General features: G+C 37.6%; 3 protein-coding genes across 7 annotated transcripts; 2 read left to right on the plus strand and 1 right to left on the minus strand.

Annotated features, from left to right (window-relative positions):
* Positions 1–1,973: 1,973 nt before the first annotated feature.
* On the minus strand, positions 1,974–4,218 carry LOC113135019 (7-alpha-hydroxycholest-4-en-3-one 12-alpha-hydroxylase-like). Its single transcript, XM_026314655.2, has one exon. The coding sequence runs from the start codon at positions 4,118–4,120 to the stop codon at positions 2,531–2,533; it is 1,590 nt and encodes a 529-aa protein (XP_026170440.1). The 5' UTR covers positions 4,121–4,218; the 3' UTR covers positions 1,974–2,530.
* A 4,313-nt stretch (positions 4,219–8,531) lies between these two features.
* On the plus strand, positions 8,532–10,765 carry higd1a (HIG1 hypoxia inducible domain family, member 1A). Its single transcript, XM_026312596.1, has 4 exons — positions 8,532–8,682; positions 9,159–9,233; positions 9,376–9,510; positions 9,762–10,765. Exons 2-4 carry the CDS (start codon positions 9,164–9,166, stop codon positions 9,833–9,835), a joined length of 279 nt encoding a protein of 92 aa, XP_026168381.1. The 5' UTR covers positions 8,532–8,682; positions 9,159–9,163; the 3' UTR covers positions 9,836–10,765.
* A 1,529-nt stretch (positions 10,766–12,294) lies between these two features.
* ccdc13 (coiled-coil domain containing 13) lies at positions 12,295–18,741 on the plus strand. Of its 5 annotated transcripts, none has more exons than XM_026313894.1 (14): positions 12,295–12,347; positions 12,891–13,075; positions 13,294–13,445; positions 13,521–13,663; positions 13,835–13,918; positions 14,017–14,133; positions 14,234–14,338; positions 14,468–14,638; positions 14,736–14,912; positions 15,512–15,721; positions 15,935–16,035; positions 16,319–16,381; positions 16,494–16,625; positions 17,548–18,741. In XM_026313894.1, exons 2-14 carry the CDS (start codon positions 12,894–12,896, stop codon positions 17,660–17,662), a joined length of 1,752 nt encoding a protein of 583 aa, XP_026169679.1. In that variant the 5' UTR covers positions 12,295–12,347; positions 12,891–12,893; the 3' UTR covers positions 17,663–18,741. The 5 variants fall into 5 exon arrangements, with proteins under 5 accessions (XP_026169679.1, XP_026169682.1, XP_026169681.1 ...); XM_026313897.1 differs by having other exon boundaries at positions 15,518–15,721; XM_026313896.1 differs by having other exon boundaries at positions 13,297–13,445.
* The last annotated feature ends 5,497 nt before the right edge of the window (positions 18,742–24,238 follow it).

Raw genomic sequence — 24,238 nt, forward strand, 5'->3', positions numbered from 1 at the left:
GAGTCAAAATCAAAATCAATCTGACAAGGCAGTATTTATTACAGGTTTATCACAATGTTTTCAGTTTTCTTGGTCATAAGATTTAAAGAAACACCTTAAAGTCTCACTATTTGAGCTGAGTCTGGACACTGCTTGAAAGGAAAGGGTGAAGCAAACAACACATTTTTACTGTTTCTCTAATGTTTCCTCCAGATTGTGGAAATGACGTAAAATGGCAGCATGTGGTATGAATTAGTGCCAGATGTGTACATGATTTTGGAATTTAACTGTCGCGTGAAAATCTTCTTTCTCCTTGTCAGCCTTTTAGGCCTTTTGAGTGTGAGCTCTGAACGCAATTGTTAATCAAATAGTTTCTCAACCAATACAGTGATGCATAGGGAAATCTTTTCTTGATATGGCAACAATTCTTTAAGGTAATAAGAGTGTGAATGTAAGAGTTTGACCAGCGCACATCTATTTTTGTCTGCAGGAATGCATGATTACTGCAGTGAATTCCTTCAGAGGGGTTAACAGATACAGGAGATAACTTTATCTTGTGTTTAGTGTGAATATGATATGGACATGCGTATAGTATGCATGGCTATTGAAACATATTCCATTGCATAATTAACCATTGCAATACATTAAACCTTTTTTCACATTAATTGCATTATAAAATCTCACATCTGATCTTTGTTATGTAAATGTGAGAGGACATTTTAAATGCTTTGCTTAGCTCTTTCAAAGAAAAAATCCTATTTCCAATCATTACTCAAAAACCTGTTGTTAGTTATTATTTTTTCAGTGGAACTGTAATAGTGATAGCAGGTTCATGTCAATGTTATTATATATACTGATTATAACTCTGTGTTCATCTGTGTACTGCACAACAAAATGACATCTAATACTGTATGTTTCAAGTGTGATTTGTGAATTGAAAGATTTCTAACGTCCAAGTCAGCCATGCCCTTCTCAGACCTCTTCGTCTTTTCCTTATGCCACTGCTGCAAGTTAACAGACATATTTTTTTCTTTCTATTTGCCTTTTACCTGTATTTTCCAATAGCCTTTCAAAGTAGAGCTTTTTAGTGTTCTCTATTAACATTGTATATTTGATTTTACAGTACTCATACACCACCATTGGGACAAGAATGTGCTCGAAATGAGGTCATATTGAGATGTTGATATGATTGTATTTTGTCTGTGTAACAGGTATTTCCAGCAAATCCTCCAACCTCTGTTTTTCCTGGCCACCAAGTGTCATCTACCATTAACTAAAATAACCCACTTCCTCCACCACCATGTTGTGGAACTTTTCTGCAGTTTTAAGAATATAGGGCTAGAAGTGTCATGATTCCCTTTTGGGACTTCCTGCCAGGGACCTTTATTTTGTGTTCAGTTCCTTTTTTCCCTGCACTGGTCCCTGGCAGCTTTACGTTATTTAACCTTAATTATTTTCACATGTTTGCAATCTGCCTTTTGTTCTTGCTCCCTTTATATACATTCTGCTTTCCCCTGTGTTTTGTGGGAGCATTAACTGATGTTACCTGAGGTGAATTAATGCAAGAGAAGTGTTATTATTTATTATTTTCCTGTGCCCTGGTGCTCAAGGAAATAAAGAATTTGTGAGTGTCCTGCATTTGTATCCTACACCTCTCCTTCTCACACTGCAACATAACAAGGAGTATAATATAGCACCTGAGAGTGTGTTATCTGCACTCATCCTCTTAATTTAAAATTATTTTTTCTTCTACATTAAACAGTTTTTTATTTCAGTTCTTGTCTATGTACTTTTAACTTGTCTTTTATTTCTGTAAAGCACTTTGAATTTGTGTAATCAACTTCACAGTCATTTTAAAAAGCAAGCCAGTTTCTGGAAGGAGGCACGCCAGGATCAGCAACAATTCAATGAAACCAGTAACTTTTTATTCATGCACACGACTGCGGCCTTGAGTGTGTGAAAGAAGAACAGAAACATCCGCCATCTTTGATGGGTCAAGGTGTTACACAAGTACAAAGTATTTATTAATGATTCATAAAATGTTAAATAAGGATACATAACTACATTCATCATGACCATTTAACAGAAATGCATGTAAAATGTTAAGATTTCTCTTAGTTGAGTGCAGTTAAATAACAAACTACACTCATACATTCAAAAGACGTTAATCCTTCAATCCCACCTCATTGTTCTATCATCTAAATGTTGCTAAATTCGTAACATATATTGGCACATCCCTTCCCAGTGTAGTGTATCGCTGCATAAGTAGACATGTAGCATCACCTGCTGGAAATTATATCATATTGGAAAAGATTGTTGCAAAAGAGCAATTATACTATTCATAGTTTTCACCATTAAACAGTTCTTTTCATACAAAGAGTTACTGTTGGCTTTTGAAACTGCTCGGTATAATTAACAGACAGAGGAGAGTTGAAATTATATTAAATTGAGACACAAAATAGTGGTGCATATATGTGTAGTAAATATACAGTTTACAATTACAGCTTTAGTTCTCTTTTAAATATTTGGTATTGAGTTTTAATTGAGTGATTTAATATCTGAGTCTGTATTGAAACTGGACATCTCTTTGGGGCTGCATCGATCCAAAACCCCACCGCTTGACATCAATTTCAGGTATCTTCTCATCAGGATTCTTCAGCTCAAAATCAAAGTAGGCCAACATGAGGAAAACAAACTGTTTAAGCTCATTGGTGGCAAAGAATCGGCCAGGACACATGGAGACCCCAGCACCCCAAGGCATGTAGAAATACTTCACCTTCTTCCCTGCTTTGAAAAAATCTGTTTTCTTGCTCCCATCTGGATTCAGAAAGCGGTCATATTTGAATGAATATGGATCAGGGTGGATCTCTGGGTCAATGTGAACAGCACTGTAAGGGAACATTCCCATCCTGTCACCTTTGCGAATGAAGTATTCACGCCCATCAGCCATCTTGAGTGTCAGATCCTGGAGGACTGCTCTGGTGAGTAGAGGTGCAGCTGTGAGTCGTAGGGTCTCTTCTACAGCACTGTCCAGGATTGGTGTTTTCATCAGCATTTCACGGGTCAGGTTGACTAAAGGGCCACCACGTTGGACTTCCTGCCCAGATTCCTTCAGAACCTTATCTACCTCTTCCTTCACCGCTCTCATGGCTTCAGGGTGTTTCATGAGGAAGAGGAGCAGCCAGAACGAAGAGGGTCCTGTGTTTCCCTGGGAGGCCCAAAGAAGCACAAACATGTACCTGTTTATCATTGACTCATCCATACCCATTTCCTGTCTGGCCTGCTGCATGTCCCATATCCACCCACTGATGTTGTCCTTGGCTTTTATCTTTTGTACTGAAAGAGCGTCCCAGAAGAATCTCATTAGCTTCTCTGCTTTCATCCTTTCCTTCGGCAGGAGGACACCATATGCTAGGTTGGGGAAGAGTTGGTCATATTTACGAAACTCGTAAAATAAAGCTTCTGATTCACCTCTGTCTTTCTCTTTGGCTTTCTCTCCACCTTCAGCTGGTTTGTGTGGAAAATTGCCATACAGTGATAAGTAGCCTGCTCTAAAGACAATATTGTAGCAGTACATAAACAGCCCATCTTCTATCCAGGTCTTTTGGTTAGCATCTGAGCCGATGCTGTGCAACATCAGGTTTTGTAAATTACTCATCATTGCTTGTGTCAATACCTCTAGGCCATCTCCCTTGAGGTGCTTGTTGCTGGACATCTGAAGGATGTTATGGTCACCCTCTGCAGCTACGTAACCAAACACTCTGTGCACCAGTTGTACAGCAAATTTGCTGAAGTTCAGTTTTTCTCGACTCTCCTTAACAAATGCCCCAAACGATAAAGGATCCTGGAGAAATGTGATATAATGCCCTCCTAGCTGTACTGTGAATACATCACCATGCTTTTGCTTCATCCTTTCTAGGAATTTTAATGTGTCCCTGCGAAACTCTAAGACATGACCCAGCCAAGGAATGAGCCCCTTATCCAAAGGGGGTTCACCCGGTTGACGCTGTCGAAACATCCCGAGGAGGTACAGGGCTCCAAGCAGAGCAGCAAGAAAAGCAAGAAAAACTGGCAGAAGCAGTCCCATGGTTCCTCTGACAGCAGCAGACTGAGAACTGAAGTAAAAGTCCACCTCTTGCATGATAAAGACTTTTATGCTCCTCCCTTTGCTTGTGGAACTGGCTTCAGCTTTCCAGGAAGTGCATAGTAAAAATGCACACTGCACAATCAAAGGGCAGATGGCAAAGTGTCATTTTGCACATATTCACAAAGAATCTAGCAGGCATATGAAGTTATAGTGGCTATAGTTTGCCGCAGGTATACTACAGCCTCTGATCTTAAAACCCTGAAACCAATGACAAAAAACATGATACTATACTATTTTAAGATTGGACAGACAACCTAAAAGTAAAACTGGTCCAGTGAGATTCCTTTCATGCACATTATGAGAAAGTATGTTACCCATGGTCTGTTATACTCTGCATTGTTAATCTTTATGTACATTTTTTTTTTGTTGCAAACAAATGCTAATAATTAAAGAAGTAGTTATATATCTCAGTTTAATAAGCACCAGCATGCTCTACGCATGAGAGCCACTGGCCGGTAACAGCCAAGCACATCTTTTTAATGGTAAGATACAGAATGAAATCATGTGAAACAAAAAACAAGAGGCACTCCCAATTGCAAAATATATAGACTAATGTCAATAAGGTCACGTGAACAGAAAAAGGAGGCACTCTAAACTGAAAGATATATAGCAATATGATGCCACAAGTCTTTATCAGTAAGTTAAGATCAGAACAAGCTGCTCTCCCTAGAAGAAAAAGTATGTTGGGATAAATGAAATGCTAAGGGGATAAATGACCTTGCCCATATTGTAGGCCATTTATTTCTTTATGTAAGTTATTTTGAAGTAATACTGGTTATGTAAATTTAAAAAAACTATTGGGAATGTGAAGCGGGACCTTAAAACAAAATTTCAGGTTGTCCCTGAAAGCTAAGGTCAGAAGAGGTTGTGAGACAGGAGTTTTGGTAGTTAAACACCAGATCCAACTATGAAAGACGTGTCAATACTTACCTTAAGTGGAGCTGTAAGTCTTAACGAAGTAAGCGATAAACATTTTTTATTAATGATGAACAGCTTGTTGTCCTAGTCAAAAAGAAGGATAAGGTCCAGCAACTTTCAACTCCAGTTGAAACAAGATGGCTCAACTCCACCTCCACCTATTACAACTTTTCTTAAATAGGCATGCCAATAAGTAATCTTCAGAGTCAAAAAGTCATACAGTGTAACTTATACAGTACGAATATACTATAAGTTATACTGTATGACTTTTTGACATACAATGATCATACAGTATGGCAGTGAAAATTCCAATGAGCTTGGAATAACAGAGATCATACAAAAATGCAACTGATTTTTCATTTCATTGTGTAAGACACCACAGGCCTATTGACCATAGAGTTTTAACCCACAGTAGTTTAATATCTTTTTTGGACAGGACTGTACAGTTTATGTTGGGTTCCACACCCTTGGATATACTAGAAACATTGAATTACACTGCAACAAGCTGCACATTAATGATGACAACTTTTAAATGCACTATTTTCACTCTTTACTTCATGATTTCCAATCTTCTTCCCATCCCACTCCTGTCATTAGTTCCCTGATTGCTTGCACCTGGAACTTGTTATACCCCATTCACCCACTATGCCAGCACCAGTTAGTTTTCACTCATTGCCAGATTGTCTCTCCCCATGCCATGAGCATTGCCAGACTCAGCCAAAGGTTTACTCTGTCCGTTTTCTTCCACCTTTTTGGCCCCCTACATCTGAACCTGTCAGTATTGGTGGATAAACCAAGGCTTTCTGAAGCAAAAAGATGTAATTGTGTAAAAAATGGTTCCACTAATTCAAAGCATTTGATGAAGGAATAGTGACATCTGCTGGTCAACCTTATTATAACGTTCTTATGTTAGGCGTCAAAAAACGTGTGGGAAGAGAGCACACGTTTTCTTTGACAGATATGCCAAATACATTTGTTGCCAACTACTTTGATAATTGAATTTTATAAATAATATTGATTAGTTGTTGCAACCATAATTTATATTATGATAGTTAATCCCAAGGCATACGTTAATATTCATGCATATCCCTGTCTACTATCAGAATGACTGTTTCAGTCTTTGCCAGCTCAATGATGGTTTTCTCTCTGGTTTTTATTTATATATTTTTTAAGCTAATCTGGTGGGCAGTTAATATGTATGATCAAGCTTCTTCACAAAGACTTTGAAGCCTTTGCCCTTCACCACAGAAGATGACTGGCAATTCGGAACAATCACATCAACTGAGGCCTTGCTCAGTTCAGCTTGTTGCCCTCTAGTATAAATATGCAAACATATTTTATGTATTTTTGTAGTTATGTATATAAGTAAATATTAACATGCTTTATTGCCCTGGATTGCTAATATACATGTTAGCGGTTGTTATACGCCTACCGGCAAGCTCTTGAGCATAGATCCAGCATTTGCTTTGCATTGACTTCAAGGACACTAAATGGCCATCTCACTCCAAACCACCTGTCAGCCCTGGTCACTATCTTTGCTATAACCTGCCAGGCTCAGCTCAGACCTTCTCTCAGTAACTCAGCTTAAAATGCCTATGTCACAACAGCCCTCGCACTAATTCAGCTCCCTTGCAGTACCTCAGCTTCTCTGCAACACTCCTTCCATTATCTCTCTGAATCTGCAGTCAGGGCCTGGTGCATGATCAGTGGGAACTGATAGTCCATAATTGCATAAGGGAAATACCACAGGCTCATTAGAGCTTAAAAGCTGTTTTGATGTTCGTCTTCAAAAAGATTGAATATGTTGCAGAAGCTCTCACAAAAACATGGCCACTCATTATTGCTGATAGATACAGGATTTATTCTGCTGCTTTAGCTTTCTTTGGGTGTAATTTTTGGCAAGAACAAACAAAAATAAAATCATGGTGTACATTTATTTGTATTTGCATTTGCATTTTATGACTAGTCAAAATTCAAATTTCAAACTTCTACAATTGAATTGTAACTAGTAATATATTAGTTCTGGATATCCAAAAAATATTTAAGATAGCTCTTAAATGTGTCAAATTACTGATATCTTTCATTGGAATTATGACTAGTCAAAATCCATTAAAGATGTCTGTAATTCAGCTTTTGAATAGTCAAAATGTAATTGTAAATATCTGGAATTCACATTGTACATAGTCAAAATTCAGTTGTAGATATCTGAAATTAGTTTCCCCATTCAAGTCAATGAGCAATTCTTACTAGTCAAAATGCCATTGCAGATATCTTAAATTACAATTGTGACTACTCATAAATACATTACAGATATCGTAAATGTGTATCCTGTCTACCTATTTAATGTTAAAATGGCTTGCCAAAGGCACATACAAAATGCACTGCCAGTAGTTGCACTTTGCTGAACAACCTGAAGTAACACATTTTAAGCGGTCTCACTGTTCTGGAAGTCCCGGTCCCCTAGTGGTGGGGAAGAACCAGAGAACCAAGGGGCACAGGCCGTGTAAGTGCGGCTGGAACTCCCAATCTTTGTCCCGTTGCCATGGATGTGGAGGCTTTAGGCCTAAACCAGCACTGACGTTCCAGGCTGTGTGTGTGGATGTGTGTGTGTGGAGTCGGTGCCCAGGGGTGGCTCAGCTCTAGAGCAGCTCTAGAGCAGCCAGGCCTGGGGCCTACATTCACAGACCAGAACGCAGCCTCAGAGGTGGTGGGTGGGCAGCCTATTGGCAGCTCTTTTCAGGGTTTTCTTTAGACCAGGGTGCAAGTATGCTGTGCTATCTAATGCTGATTTAGAATTATATTATATTATATTAATCTGCTTTAATAGATTTAAATTATTGCCACTCCTCTTTTGTAATTATCAGTAATTATAATGATGAAAAATATATTAATTTAATATATTCTCCATGCATACACAATTATGGCAAAATATTAATAGACAAGCGTTCGTACGTCGGTTTACTGCCGTAAAGCGTCTTGTCGGAGGACTTCCGGCTAGCGCGTGCGCAGAACAAATCCTGTTTCCGGGGTTGTACAAATTATGGTGCGTTCACTAACACATGGATTTATAGAAACATTGAAATCCACTGATATAAGTTGCACGGTCACGATGACAACGAACGTATGTTTTGCCTACCTGTAACATTGTGTTATGCTATAACGTCGAACTAACTTTAATGATACATACCTATTAAGCCCTAAAAGATCATTAAGGAAAACAGATTACAGTCTACAACAGACAGCGCCCAGTTTCTTTTATGTTGAAGGACGTGGCGCATTTATTTTTTATTTATTTATTTAATCATCTTGTATAGGTCAGGTATTATCTAGTGAGGTATTATCAGTGATATACTGATAATCTATATCTGTAAAACACAGCATCAAGAGTCTTTATTAGAACGTAAATTGCGAATCTATACGCATTAATAAGTAACTTCCTGTATTTACCATTTTCTTGCTGTACTTGAACACAACATACTCGTGACAACTTGCTGACGTCAGACGTGCGTGCGAATGGGGTTTGCATCACGTAACCGGCACATTAAATACTCAGGACATTAACGTGAGATCTGTCATAAAACATCTCCAGAAAAATTCTTTACAGGCGCATCACAAATAGCGACACAGTCCTTAACAAGGTAAGAATCAGTCCAACCTAGCGGGACGTTGTGGAGCTACCACTGAAACTGTAATCTTCTCTCTCGATTGTTTTATTTTCTCTCATTCTCTGAGATGTTTCTGTCATTTGGCCTCTGATCAAACTGTTAGCCACTTTAAAAGACTCTAATATCTTTATCATAATTGTACAATACGCAGAATATCGTTACTCAGGCCTGTAAGTGGATGCATATTCCCCCTGTCCTTCATGCGTAACCTCTGAGTAGTTCATGTGGTATTAACATTAGGTTTGAACAGCGAGTAACATAACAGCTTCCGGTGCGGATTTAAAGAGCATTCAAAAGTGTTTAGTAAAACTCATCAAGCTTATCAACAACTGCTGATTAGGTTTCCAGTGAGAATTCATGGATGCAATGGATGAGCTAGCACGTTGTTCTGGGAATAACTGAATTTGCACTAACTTTACTAGAAAATATTAATTTACTTTTCTTTTTAGTCAAGATGTCTGCTTATGATGAAAATGAGTCCAAGCTCCTGCGAAAGGTAAAGGAGAATCCATTTGTCCCACTGGGTGAGTACATCATGAAATGGAAGCTGAGTATATTTGCATATATTGCAAACTACTTTATTACTACTAGTTATTACAAGTGATTCACAGTGATTTTGATGCAGTTAATTGTCTATATAGTGACCGGTCTTTATGTGCCTTGCAGGGATGACAGGGTTCTTTGGCATCGTTGCATACAAACTGATGAAAATGAAAAACCGTGGGGACACAAAAATGTCTGTGCATCTGATCCACATGCGTGTAGCTGCCCAAGGTTTTGTTGTTGGAGCCATGACTGTAGGTATGTATTGTGGAGTGTCAAGTTTCTGATCAGATTAATTAATTAAGTTGTTTCAGTTTGTACTAAACTGCTTTATTCACTGATAAGTCTTTTTTCACTCGTATCATTATAGAGTTTTTCACTTTAGTGATCAATGACATTAATTTGGGAAGATTATGCCTATTTTTATGTGTCAATGATAGTCTGAGAGGCAGTTTTAATTACACGTAAGGTTTGTCCTATAATTTATCCCTCTCTTTCTTTCATTTTAGGAGTCTTGTATTCAATGTACAGGGAGTACTTTCTTGAACCCAAAGAAGAACAGAAAGCAGTGCAACATAAGTAAACATGGACTCCTTTGTTAATATTTTATTTCCCTTAATATTTACTCTAATCAAGGTGTGTAGAACATTTATTTTTATATATGTGACATTACTTTAGTATGTGCACATCCCTTCAACAGCTCACCTCTACTGTAAATAATGTTTAACTTATTGATAAGACTTCGAATTAAACAGTATATACCAGAGGATCACTTCTGTATTGAGGTGTATTGATCTAAGCTGTTTTAAACATAGCTGGTATGTGTGGACAGGTGACATTGCTGGTATAGTTTTGTTGCCTTTTATTGGAATGTTAGGTGAGTGAAACTGCACTAGCCAAGTTTAAATATAAGAACCACCACATGGCAGTTAGGCTAGCCAGTTTTTATTTTTTTATCATTCTTCTGTTGTCTCATACCAGCTATATTTTTTATGTACTAATTTAAAGACTTTTTCTGCACCATTCTGCACCATATTAGAAACCATTAGAATACAAATTGTTTTTGACGCACTAAAGGATCATATCATTCCATAAAACATGTTTAAAATAATCACATGTAATTTGGAAAAACCTTTCTTAACCAAAAGTATGAGGGTCTCTTGGTGAATTAAAATGTTAGTGTTTTATATTCAGTAGTCCTTATACAGTAGGATTATAAAGCCAAGTCTGTTTTTATATCTTCTGCAGTATGTCACACACAGGGTCCAGTAATTCATTGCAGCAGATTCCCAAGTCCTCATGAGTCAAACAAAACAATGGAGGCACACCTACTGCAGCGACCTATGAATATTATATTACCCTATCTTGTGATATTCTTAAACAGATACCTTGTTAAGTTATTCACAAAGGCCGATTCAAAGCTGAGTTTTGAAACTTATGTGCAAAAATTGTTATTTTTGAAAGTTTTTTTTTCTCTCTGGAAATAAAAGTTACCATGTTGCAATTCTGAAAATTTGTGGTACATATTTTTGAAACCACTCCAAGTTACACTTGTGATGTTTAGCTTACTCTTTTATACAACATAGTATACGATTATACACTCAACAATCAGTTTATTTTGTACACCTACTGCAGCTAAAACAAATGCAGTGTAAAATAACAGTCAGCAGGTTAAGGCTACAGACTAGGTGAAAGAAACACCAGTCAGTATGATGTAGTTAAATTGAACCACGTCATAAATTTCAGTCTTCAGAACCACAAAAGCAGAGCATATGTTAAAGCAGATTTTTATTTTAGGCTAAATAGTTGTGGCTAAGTATATCTAATAAGCTGCAGACTGCACAATTACAGCAAATGATTTTCATGTATATTAAACCTTCTTACTTTTAGTTCCTGGTAAATGTAACATTTTACTGTTTATTTCATTGTGCTCCACCAGGTATTTAAAAACCAAACAATAAAACCAGTCAGTATTTTTGAACCCTTACCTTACCCTTTCACTCCCGTCAAATAAAGCAGCTCTGTGCCACTTGAGTGATATATCAATGTTTTATGCTTTTAATTACTTTCTTGTGTATTTCCACAACCCACATTCAAAAAGCATTGCATCAATTAACCCATGGGTGAGGATCCAATATAGTAACTTCATTGACCTTGATCTGCCATATAACAATAAAACATTTTGAATAGGTCACAGAAGTAAAAAAAAAAAAAGTCTTGTAAAATCCTTTAGTAATGATCTGGGGTTGGAATTTTGAATTTCCAAGTATTTCAGTGAGTACCCTATAAAGAGTTAACTAGATGCTCTAAAATGCTGTGTCATTATGACAATGATATACAAGTCTTACTGACAATAGGGGAAATAATGAGTCTAACGCTACCTGAGATTCTGTAAATATTACACAACTAACATGTACCAGATCACAGGGTGTACCACACCTGTACAGACGGAAACATCCAGGTGTGAATGAAACCTGTACAGATGTCACGTAGCCTACCTGGTTACTTCATGGAAATAACACCAGAGGGCAGTGTATGCACGCGTGATTATGCTGAAGGCGTAGCTCTCATCACTCATGGATTTTTACATACCACCAAGGGATGCCCAGGGTGGGATTCCCTATGAGATGAAAAAGTGTTCCTGTAGTTTATTATACATAACAACATAAAATAAATGTCCGGGTGTACATTGTACATTGTTTTTGTCTTTTGGCCTGACATGATAACACCTATTTTACCTTAAGGTCGTCTGCTATAAACAAACTCCTTTGCTGAAGGTTTTGTGGCACCTTTTAACCTCACTTTGCAGCTTAAAGTTACTTGACGTTATCTCCCCAACTATACGAGTTAGAAAACGACAGACAAAACACAAGTCTTACTCTTAAATTCATGTGCCTGACTTAGGCACAGGAACATTTAAATGACTAGGCTAGTTAGCATAAGGCTAAAACCATGACATTTTTTCTTCCCGCGAGATCTCGTGGGTGTCGTTGCTATAGATACAGGGGCGTCGTAATTAGCAAGAAAGCTGCTACAGTTTCTTCACCTGGCGTTTACATCGTGAAGCAGTGCAGAAGAGTCTGGATAAATGGCAGGTGAGCAATTTTTTCTCTTCACACAGCCGTCACTTAAAGAGTTGGAAGACAAGGGTTTGACGCTAACTTTAATTAGAGTTCTGAGAGAATAGCCCTTCTTACAGCTTTATCGCTGTCAGTCACATTAACGTCTCGCTAGCAATTGCTCGATACGTTTCCTAGCAAATGTTGCTATTGTGCTAACAATATCCATAACAAAATCCATCAGTTGAGGATTACTTGCCAATTTTCAGCTGGCAAGTCGTAAGAACAATCTCATTCCTGACAGTCAGTTACGCTGTCATCTTGGGAGGCTATGAAGAGTAGGGCTCTTGCATGGCAACTAACGTGGATGAACACATTTTTTTTTAAAAGTATTTAAAATTTGTGTTCTAGAAAAAAATAATAATGAATAACGCTATGATGGCCATACTAATGTATGTAATGTAATAACGCTATGTATGTAATGGTTTTCTCCAGTCAAAATAAACAAATACTTGAAATACTGATTTCCATTTTTCCACCTTTACCGTATAAGTTGATTTTCTTCTTTCTTCATCACAGAATATGGAGCGTGATAATGAGTTGAATGACTTGCGGTTTCAGTTCCAAGCACTACAAAAACAGCAGGAAAAAAGAAAACTGGATAGGAGAAAGGAGAAAGAGTCAGATAACATTAAAGCCAATGTTACTCAGGATGCTTTGGATCTACCTAAACAAGGCATTCAGGCAGACAACCTCGAAGACAGGTGAGTCTCACACAGGCTGAAATAAATGCTTACCAAATTCATTTTCCTCAGTGACTGCATCAGTTAGATGAAGAATAGACATTGGGAAATAATTTAGGTTGCGCATCTTCAGAAATTAGACTAAATGAATCTTAGGTGAAGAATAGAAACAGTCATGTTTTTCACTTGCAAATTAATCATTCATATATTTAATTTTCATTAAAATGTGCTATTACCAGTAGAGTGCTGCTGAACAACAATCAGATTTTGCTAGACGAGCTGAGAGAGCTACAGGATGAGAATGGTCGGCTCTTCAAACTTCTGAGTGAAAAGGATTTTGAAATCAATCACCTCAAGAAGAAAAGAGAAGAAGAAAGACTGGCCTTTGCAGGTTTAATTATTGTTTATTTTGCACAGCACTGTTAAAGATACAGCTACCTTGTGACTCATTCGGTCATCTATTTAGGTACATCAGGTTTGGCAGGAGATGTAGCAGCTACCAAGATTGTTGAGCTGTCCAAGAAGAATAGAGAACTAACTGCTGAAATTGAGCGAGAAAAGATTAAGTCCAAGCAAAACAGCAACAGAATCAAAGAACTTGAAAAAGAGGTGACATTTTTTTAAATTTAGGTATATTGTTTAATCTGACATGGTGAATGAAAGTTCATATATTCAGTACTGCCTGCAATGTGTTCTAAAAGTGTGTGTGTGTTTGTGTGTATTTGTAGAATGATATGATTTATTAGGGACAAAATATATTATTGTTATGCTCTTGTATAGCTACAAGCTGCTTTGGTGCAGTCTCCACAAGGGCAAAAGACTGGTACAAAGACACAGGATAAGAAGCTCTCTGAAGACTGTGAGGTAATTACTGATGTGAAAATTGACCAATGGGATACTTCTATGTTTTTCTAACTTGAATAATGGCAACTTGATTTGAATCACTTATTTTGTTCAAAAAGCAGGAAAATCCTGTGGTGAAGTCTCTGCAGGAAAAATTAGCTGCTACCCAACTGAAAGTGACTGAGTATCGCAACCAGGTTCAATCTGTCAAACAGGAGTTGAAAGTAGCTCAGAAGGTAGTGGCTTATCTTTTTTCAGCAAGAATATTACTTACCCAGATGATTAATAATCATTGACCTTTCTAGTCCAAAATATGAACAGATATATATGTTGCAGGTTTTGATCAGTGAGGTTGGAGAGGAGGTCAATCTTCAACAATTACTAAGCTTCCCAGGGAGCTTTAGAGGTCGTTCTCAGCAGATATTGGCTCTTCAAGCAAGAGTAGGTTTGAAATGAAAGTAAAATTTCAGTCATAATGTATGTTTTCATTATGTGTTACATAAGGTTGTGACAAAGTTCTTTAGTTCTTTAATGAATCCAGCATTAATAAAATTTGGTATTGTGCCACAGGTGCGGGACCTTGAGCAGCAGCTGAACAAGTCAACTCAACGAGGACAGTCAAGTGCCCTGAGTGTGGAGGAAGAGTTGCTCGGCTTGGGGTCCCTTCAGAAAACCCCTCCTCAACACAGGAACCTCAGCTACATCCGCTCCATTGAGAAGGAGAAGAGGGAGGCATTTGAGGTGTGTATACATTAATTGTAAATGGTAGTCAACAGATTGACACTGAATTTATAACAGTACAAAAGCTCTGATCAACTGTATTTCCCCAAATGTTCAGAGGATTTTAGTAGACTATGATGCTCTCCTGAAGGACCATGATGATGTCAAGCAAAAGCTGGAAGCCTCTAAAGCCAGGAATAAATCTCTCTCTGCTGAAAACAAAACTCTAAAGGCCCAGATTACCACCCTATTGCAGAAGGGAAAACATGATGATGAGCTTGTGGATGCTCTGCTGGTTAGTAATTACAAAAAAATAACTATAATTCTACATTTTTATAATATTTGTATCTGCTTTATGTGCAGATAACACATTCTCTTTATTTTACAGTAGTTACTGTGAGATGTACAGTGCATATTTGATTATATTATTGTAGCAACATATTTTCAGGTTAGCACTATGAAATACAGGGTTTATTCCGAAGGTTTTGGCAGGTTATTGGTCCAAATAATTTATAAGCTCAGACAATTTTAATTTTGTCACCTAGAGAAGTATTCAAATTGCTAATACATGAGAATACATTTAGTACTGGTTCTCTGTTCACTATTTAAATTTTGTTACCTTTATAACATGATTAAAGCCCATCTGGCAATATGTGGATTAGAAGCAAATGTTCCATGAAAGGCATGAAATGTTTTATGAATGTAATGGATTATTAACTGCATGATTTAATTTTCCAACTCAATAAACCAAATAAAAAGTAATAAGGGGTTTCATATCACATTTACAAGTAAAAGTAAGGAAAAACAGGAAAGAAGGATCTTCTGTACAAACCCATGCTAGACGACGTTGTTCTTACACCAGCACTCGTTCCCTATCTTATCTACCTTTGGCAGAAACAGCAGACCCAGATGCAGGAGATGATGAGACGGCTCAGCCAACAGCACAATGTACAGAGCAAGGAGACCCATCAGAGCCCAAGACAACAGCTGAGCAGTGAGCCTTCAGAACACGCAACTCTCATCCAGAAGCTTAAGCAGATGGTTACTGAGAAAGAGGCTAAGATCAGGGAACTGGAAAAGGATATCCAGCAGATGTCCATCAAGGTGAAAAAAGTAACCATAGTGTTGTATTTATGTCTTGGCAAATACAGTAGCACTACTATTTAAAATTTAAGATATTTGTCTATTCAAATTTTTCAGCTAATGTCATTCATTCTGTTTGGCCACTGAGTCAAATTCAGTATTTTCATGTTGTCTCAGAGATTCAATAATATTGACTTAAAATTCAGCCATTAAATGTGTTTTCAACTGTGGCAGGAAGAGGGTCTGGAAACACAGTCGAGCCCTATGACAGCAATTCACAGTTCAGGAGTTTCTCCAGAAGAGGGAGACATTAACAAGAAAATAACTTCTTTAAGGTATGCACATTTATTGTATTCATCTTTAATGAATATTGGAATATGGATATAATTCATTTACTTTAATGTTAGTCACTGATTGTATTTGGTTGTTGATATTCATGTTAGACAAGTCTCCCACATTATTTTTACATTAAGTATGTTTGGAAACATCTTGTCTAGCAAAAGGAGTTAATGACTCACTCTGGCTAAACACGGTCATTGATTTTATTTGATGCCTTCCAGTTTTGTCTGTGTATTCTATTGGGATTTTTGTTAATATGACACCTGAATCAATTTCCAGTACAGTTTCTAAATTTGGCCACAAACTGGTGCCGCCTACAGTGGGAAATAGCATAGAATTCAAGTAAGTGGACATCAGTCTAGTCTATATTTTTCACTATACACTTTTACATGACGATTTGTGTATCATATTTAATGACTAAAAAAGTTGTAATGGTGTATCTTTTTGTTCTCAGGGGTCTAAATTATTCAAAATGTCCAAAATGTTCAGCTGATGTGAGTGCACTCATGACCCAGTGTAATGAATATAAAATCCTCTGCGTGGAGAAGGACAGACTGCTTGAGCTGGTTAACGTCCTACAGAGAAAGTAATACACACCATAGGGATTGTTTTTGTCTCTGTAATTTTCTTGCTAGTTTTTCTCCAATTAATTGATTAATTGATCTAATCAAGTGTCACTTTTCTACTGTCAGTGGTACACAGTGTTTATTGAAAACCATATCTTGGAAGAGATAGCTTCTCTGTTGATTCTAACATAACTGGTAAATGCAGTGCTCATCATTAATGAGCTTCGACATCACCATCACATTATTGTTGTTGGGTCTTGTCCTCATCTCGCATATCCAATACTAGACTGCCTAAAGTAAAGATTAATGTTATGTTAATATAACATATAAATAACATCAACTGTTTGTGGAAGTTTGCCACAACAAAAGCTTTAGTTATGCACATTCATTCCCTACACTTTGTTTGCTGTTTGCAGGTACATAATGTGACAGTTAAATGATTCCCTGTGATGAGAACGGACTGTTATTTTTCATATTGTACTTTGATTTGGCAATTCTACATTACAAATCTCAAAATTACCTTTTTATGTAAGGTATGAGCAAACATTGCAATGCTAAACTACTAAAATATTCTGTAGTCTGAAATACGTGCCCATTTCAAGCCCAACTTGGAGTCTGTTTTAAGTGTACTGAATTTAGTGAAATTTTAGCTGAATCAGTGAGGCAGCATCTCTGCTTATAATAGTCCTATGTTGCTTTTGTCAGAGATGGTTGTTTGGTTTCCTTTAGCCTTGTTTTGGTTTAATGGTGATGGAAGTCAGTTTTACAACATTTTTCTAGTACTAACATTCTAAATCAAAGCAAAAAACCTTTATATTTTACCTTAGAAAATGTATTTTGTTATAAATATACAATTAAAACATAATAATTTGATTGTCTATGTAAGTAAGTATTTTAACTCATTTGTAACTATCAGAGACCTCATCTGTTTGACTCTTCCAGAGAAAAAGAGATGAACCAGAGGTGTATGGAGACAGAACAGAGGTATCAGGAGGAGCGTCGCAGAACGGGGATCCTGGAACAGCAGCTTGAGAGGACACAATTAGTTTCAAAGTAAGGACTCTGTAAATACCAAAAGCAGAGCTGGTATGCCAAGGCTCAGTAACAGTGTGATGTGATAACATCAGGCAGATTTTCATGTTTTTGCTTTATTTTAACTGAATCGTTATCTTACTTGTGGCTGGCACTACTCAGTCCCTCATGAGTAGTGCCCCTGAGCATTGAGGCTGGTCTAAAAACCAACAACTGCCCATAGACAAACTGAATAACTGTCCAACCCGTCTGTTGACATTTGTGATCATTTTATTTCCAACTTTCATAGCACTGTAGATGTTTTGGACCGGTTGTAAAGACAAGGACAATCTGATTTACAACAGATGACAGAAATGATAATGCGTTGCAGCAGACAGACTGCCTGTGGATACTGGTCATTCTAACCCTTATATTTGGGCTGCATAGAGATGTTCAGTTTGCTTTTATATGTTGTCTCCTGGCTGGTCATTCAACTGGAGGTAACAGAGGCACTAAGGGCATCACTAAAGAGCACTCTCCACCATGGACCTGCAGTTCTGCGGTGATGTGATGAGACAGGTTGAGCATGTTTTCCTGTAGGCTCTGTGACAGCCAAGACAAGACACTAACCAAGAGAACTGACTGGTCCCTGCTCAACATTATGTTTAAATGAACCCTACCTTCTCCTGTCACATGTGACAAACAGCAAGCTGCAGGAAACCGGCTCTCCTCATCTACTACACAAACCTCATATGGAGCTCAGTGTTTTTCTCCATTCAAACTCTCAAAAACAGTTTTGTGATGATCCCATCATGGCCTCAGTTCAAGCAGTTGAGCACCTTGAACAGCAGAGCTTTCAGCTTTAACCTGATGGCATCAGACAGGTGTTCCTACTGATTGCTGAAAGGTTTGATGCTGATAAGATGCCTCCCCATTGTTTAATATGTTGTCTTCTTGTTGTTTTATAAATGCCACTGTCAAATTTGATTAAATCTGCGTATTTTTCTCTGCTGGCAACCTTAAGAGCATTACAGGTGTAGAAAGCAACACGGTCTGTTTTTGGAGTATTTTCTAAACTTATGAGACATCCAATTTAATCAATGAAAACGGAAATATTTTACCACATGCTTTGAATATATTGTTTACCTAGTTTTTGGTTGTCCTTGGCTCTAGATGGTTGTACATAAATGCCTGACAGGCCAATCCAAATAGTAAACACCTCAGTTAAGTTCCCAAAAGTTTCAATATTCCATTTAAATATTGCCACTAATCATTTCTGACTTGAAACCAGCTATGTGGGAATAGTGGTTGAAAATGAATGCGGACTGAAGTTGCACAAACTCCCACTGTAAGTCTCCATACATTCCCCAGAGCATGTCACATGTATGTGCAGTATATGAGCTTAGTGTTTTAATCCACAGTTGATGGGAGTGGCCCTAAACATTCATATTAATGTATAAGTTATTTTCTTATGTATGCTCTTATGATGTAGCCAAAAGCATTTCAGCAGAAACCTCCCTTCTTCTCCTTCCCCTCCACATCACGCTTAATTTAAAACCATGGCTGAGTTAGTGTGCTGCTTCAAATACCACACTATTTCTTCCAGGACCCTGTGGGAGATTGGCAGGTCTGAATTGGACTGAGCGAGAAAGTGCCACAAGACAAAAATATCAGGGTTTTGGACATGGTGAAGAAAGCCTTTATGCTCAGAGTTTCAAAAAAACAACTTGTGTTGACCGTCTTCTGGATAGAAGGCGAGACACAGTTTAATCTAAGAAAGTGAGCTGTGTCAATGGAGGAACCGATGAGATACCATAGCATTATGACCAAATGTCCTGCAGGTTTGCTAAATATGCATCAAATGTAGCAATGTGAGTCAGAAAGGCTGTTGGCGGAACAAATACTTGCCATGGTCCCTCCACTCCATCTGATTCCAGGGAAAATGTTTAGCTTAATAAGTAAGTAAGTAAGCTTTATTTATATAGCACCTTTTTACAGATAAAAATCACAAAGTGCTGTACAGTAAAACAGCCATAGGCTTAAAGTTTATCATATTTTTTTTAAAAACTGTGCATTTCGAATATTCTCCCAAGAATGTAAACGTCAGCTTTTATTTTGAACACATGACAGTTGATAGGAACAAGGCCAATGAGAAAAGCTTTTGGATTTTAAATAAAGCTTATTGCATTTAAATAGTCATTTCTTTTTTAAACCAGTGTTATAGATTCATACGACTACTCCAGTAGTACTCCAGTCCAGTAGACTTCAGTCATTAAAGAGTGTCATCACTTTGAAATAAGTTCCACTTCATCCAACAATTTTAATATTGTTTTATGTAGCTGTATTACGCAGAAAGGTGTAGATTTATTCCAAAATGCCCAATAAACCACCAAACCAAACACAAACTTATGTAAACACAGCATACGTAAACAGCCTCACCTATTTGTCATTCCAGGTTTGAATGACTCCTTTCTCCATCCTTCTCCTCAGAGGTATTCCCTCGTTCTGGACCAATGCTTCCTGCAGACCATTGACTGCATCCAGAAACTAAAGTAAATAGTGGAACTGTGAACGCAGAGGTTAAAGTTAGCCATCAGCATATGAGGGGTCTGTGAACTTAACTTTGGCCAGAACAGTTTGTGCCTCTATGAGTCCATTCATCCCATAGCACATCTCATTTACATGTAATGGAAAGAAAATAAACAACAGAATCATAATGTGCTCATTTACAGTAAGTAGCAATAATATGATGTGGTGATATATTTACTAAGACAATTGTGATATGTTCAAGTCAACAAGATTGGTAACGTTGCTGTTGGCATATCCAAAACCCAGTATGGAGGCGTTCACTACAGTCATATACAATTTGCAGTGATCTGTTTACAAGACAAGCTCTGTCAGCAGATTATTTGATTGTGATCACTTTCTTATTTCAAACTTTTGAAGTTACATTTGATCATTTGGGAACTGATTTTTGCTTGAAGTTTCCCAACATAGATATTCTGGTACATGTGAGGTACAATACTTATGCTTTTTTTAGTAATTTTATTAATTTCAGAAAGTTTAAATACAGGCAGTGACTTGTGATAGTCCCGCATTGATGCAACATTTCTGTGCAGTACCTTTTCTATACAGTGCATTCTAATTGCCAATATCATGATCCAGCTGTGACTAACTAAATATAGTATAACGATTGCTCTGCTTTTGCAGTGAATAAGAATACATAAAATGATAACTATAATAATTATACAGGAACTCTGTTCTTGCAGAGGCTGTATTATCTAAATTAGCCAAGCAGAAATAAAGCTGCATTGTTCTATATAATACAATTAAAACAATATGTCTTAGGTGTGACATTATTGGAAAATTTGCCAGCTCTATTTTTGTTTCTGGCTTTTAGGTCAATAGTGCAATAGTACACAGAGCAAATTGACATTGAAACAATCTGACTGCAATGGTGACCTCTTTTGACAAACTACACTAAAGGCTGAATTTCTCCCTCAGTCGTTGTAGTAGCTTGACCGGTGGCTCATCCTTGTTTCACTTCTCTCCTTCCCTCCTACCAGTGGTAAAACAATTCTCTTGCTCAGTATCTCACACCATAAATAATTTCTTCAGGAAATGATCCACCTCACTTCTGATGATGGTCCAAGAAATAAAAGATAAAACATATATGGGATCTCAAAACTACCCAGACAAGAAGCACATATAATATGTATATTTTTACATGATATACTATCAAAACTGAAAAGCTGTGCAGCTCATCAAAGCTGCACTACAGCTGGAAGTCTGACTCACCGGCTGTGTCATGTGTATCCATCATCACCGATTCAGATATCCTTGTTGTACTAGCCAGCTGACAGGCAAAGACTGCTTGTTGATGTAAACAGTTGTAACGGAAGTTGTTTAAAAAGTCCTTCAACACATGTTGCCACAATGGCACTAACATTTTGTGTGCATGTGCATCACTGATGACAGGTTTGTAGTTAATTAATAATTTATAATATAATAATTAATAAATACTCTTCTTCTTCCTCTTCTAGTTTTACTCTTTATTTGACAGTTCATAGCAGAAAGAGATAGAATAGTTGGAAGAGACCAGTGAGGATGTTTGAGTCTCTTAGTCAGTTCTGCCTTGTATTTCTGATGGAACAAGTTACTTGTCCCAGTACCTTTCACTGATGGTTCCAGGAGTCTTTCTTCTGAATCTAGCTCAGCACAAGGTCATAAGATGAAAATGTCAAACACTTTGAGTGTGTCCCCATTGAGGGAGGCCATTTGACTCCCTGTATTGCCAATCAGGCAAGTAATTTGACATAAGGATGTTATGTTTGAAAATGTAACATATCATGCTTAACTCACTGACCAACATTAACATTAACAAGTTAAAAAATGGCCAAATGCCAAATGCTCATTTAAAACAAGAAGCACAGATTTTTCTCTCTAGGTTTACAGAAAGAGTTTTAATGAAAAAAACAGAACTTTTGTGCAAGCACAACCAAGTAAATACCACAGTAAGCTCTTTGATACACCCCGAATTGGACATGTTTTAGTTGATGAAACACTAGAATCGTGATTAGATCCAGCACCTCTAGCAATAGCCAATCACTGGGAGCTATTTCTGACTAAGTCTGAGGGTTTTCATTATCACCAAAAATCCTCAGGAAGTGTGGCTGCAGGCTGCTAGCACACAATCCTTATTAATGATCATCAAAGAAGTCAGATTCAAGTGTGCTAGATACTGTCTGTAAGTATATGTTCCTCATTTAATTCATATAATCTGTAGTGTCTTAGTTTATGAATTACACTCCCATCTGGAGAGGCAGGGCAACACTGTGAGAGTCATGTTCTTTGACTACCTCACTGGGCGGCCACAGTTTGTTCGCTTACATGGCTGCGTATCTGATGTGGTGATGAGCAGCACTGGTGCACCCCAAGGAACTGTACTGGCATTCCTGTTTACATTCTACATCTGATGACTCCTCAATCATTGGATGCATCAGTAATGATAACGATGAGGAATACAGACACTTGATAAAAAGCTTTGTTGATTGGTGTAACAACAACTATCTAAAGCGCAATATCAAGAAAAGTAGAGAACTGGTGGTGGACTTTAGGAGGAGCAGAAAGACCTCAGTCCCTGTCTCCACCTTTGGAGAGGAAGTGGAGATTGTGGAGTCCTACAAATATCTTGGAGTCCACATTAACAACAAACTGGACTAGCCAAACAATACAGATGCACTCTTCAAGAAAGGACAGAGCAGACTGTTCTTCCTCAGTAGACTCTATTCCTTTGGTGTGTGCAACAAGCTGCTGAAGATGTTCTATCAGCCTGTAGTAGCGAGTGCACTGTTCTTTGCGGTTCTGTGCTGGGGAGGTGGCATGCTTTACACTCCCGTCATCAGAGGCAATAAAGATGATGACGCTCACAGCCATTTGCTTCACTGTCCTGCGCAGGCCGACCCTCACGTCAGTTGTAAATTGCACTGATCATTACTTTTATATCAGAAGAATAGCCTGACATTAGTATCGTGATTAATAATGTGGCAACTATTGAACCAAATGTCTGTCAGGAGTTGGTGCAGACAAAAACAGTTAAAAGGAGAATGAATATTGAGTTTACATTTTATAGGCAGTGAAAAAACACAGCTCCAAATAAATGCTGTTGATGAATGTGTATATACTGTAAGCAACTTTATGAAAAAAATGGATCCTATACATACATAATATTTACCACAATATTAATATGACAAACTTCTATTTACCGATTGTTTCTATCCCCAGGTGACAAAAAACAGTCGATAAATCTGTGATATGGGTGGTTCCCTTAAATGTTTCCTGTGATCTTTCCATTTTGTAGAGTTTTTAAGAACGAAATAATATTGCCATTGTTTCTCTTGCACATTTGTATCAGGTGGATGTAGATTTGAGTATTTTAAAATGAATATTTCTTAATATTTCTCAAGTAGAATATGAAATAAGTCCATGAAAATATGTATAGCTTTAACCACAAAATGTAATGTATGTATAAGTATCACACTGCTGAATAACCTGGACCATCCTGTGACGTTAAAATACAAGATAATATTTTAATTGTTTCTTTATTTTCACATACTTTCTATTTGCGGTGTGGCTTATTTTAAAAGATATTCTTCCCATCACGAAATCAGAGCAGCTATAAACCATGCACACAAAAGCTTTAATTGATTTCACTTCTGTGTTTAAAACAAATGACTGCAGCCAAAGTGATTTGACTCCAGCATTTAGTTTTCTCTTCAGGCAGATGCATACAACAAAATGTGGATTTCACAGTAGACTGCACTATATTTGCCACGCTGAAGAGAGAAGGCTGTAAGAATGCTTTACACTCCCGTCATCAGAGGCAATAAAGATGACGCTCACAGCCATTTGCTTCACTGTCCTGCGCAGGCCAACCCTGGTAACTGTTCTGCCCATCCCCCCCCACACTGGGTTAACTGCTTTTCCCCAGCAGGATGAGCTGGCTGTAAACCACACCAGGTCTATTAATTAATTAATGTACTCTAACTGCAGGCTTGGCTCCCTGCACTGTAGCGGAGCCTTTTTCATCTGGCTGCAGTGGTGTATCTGAGTTCCTGCAGTA

This window comes from Mastacembelus armatus, chromosome 17 (genome assembly GCF_900324485.2).
Source record: "Mastacembelus armatus chromosome 17, fMasArm1.2, whole genome shotgun sequence".
NCBI lineage: Eukaryota > Metazoa > Chordata > Actinopteri > Synbranchiformes > Mastacembelidae > Mastacembelus > Mastacembelus armatus.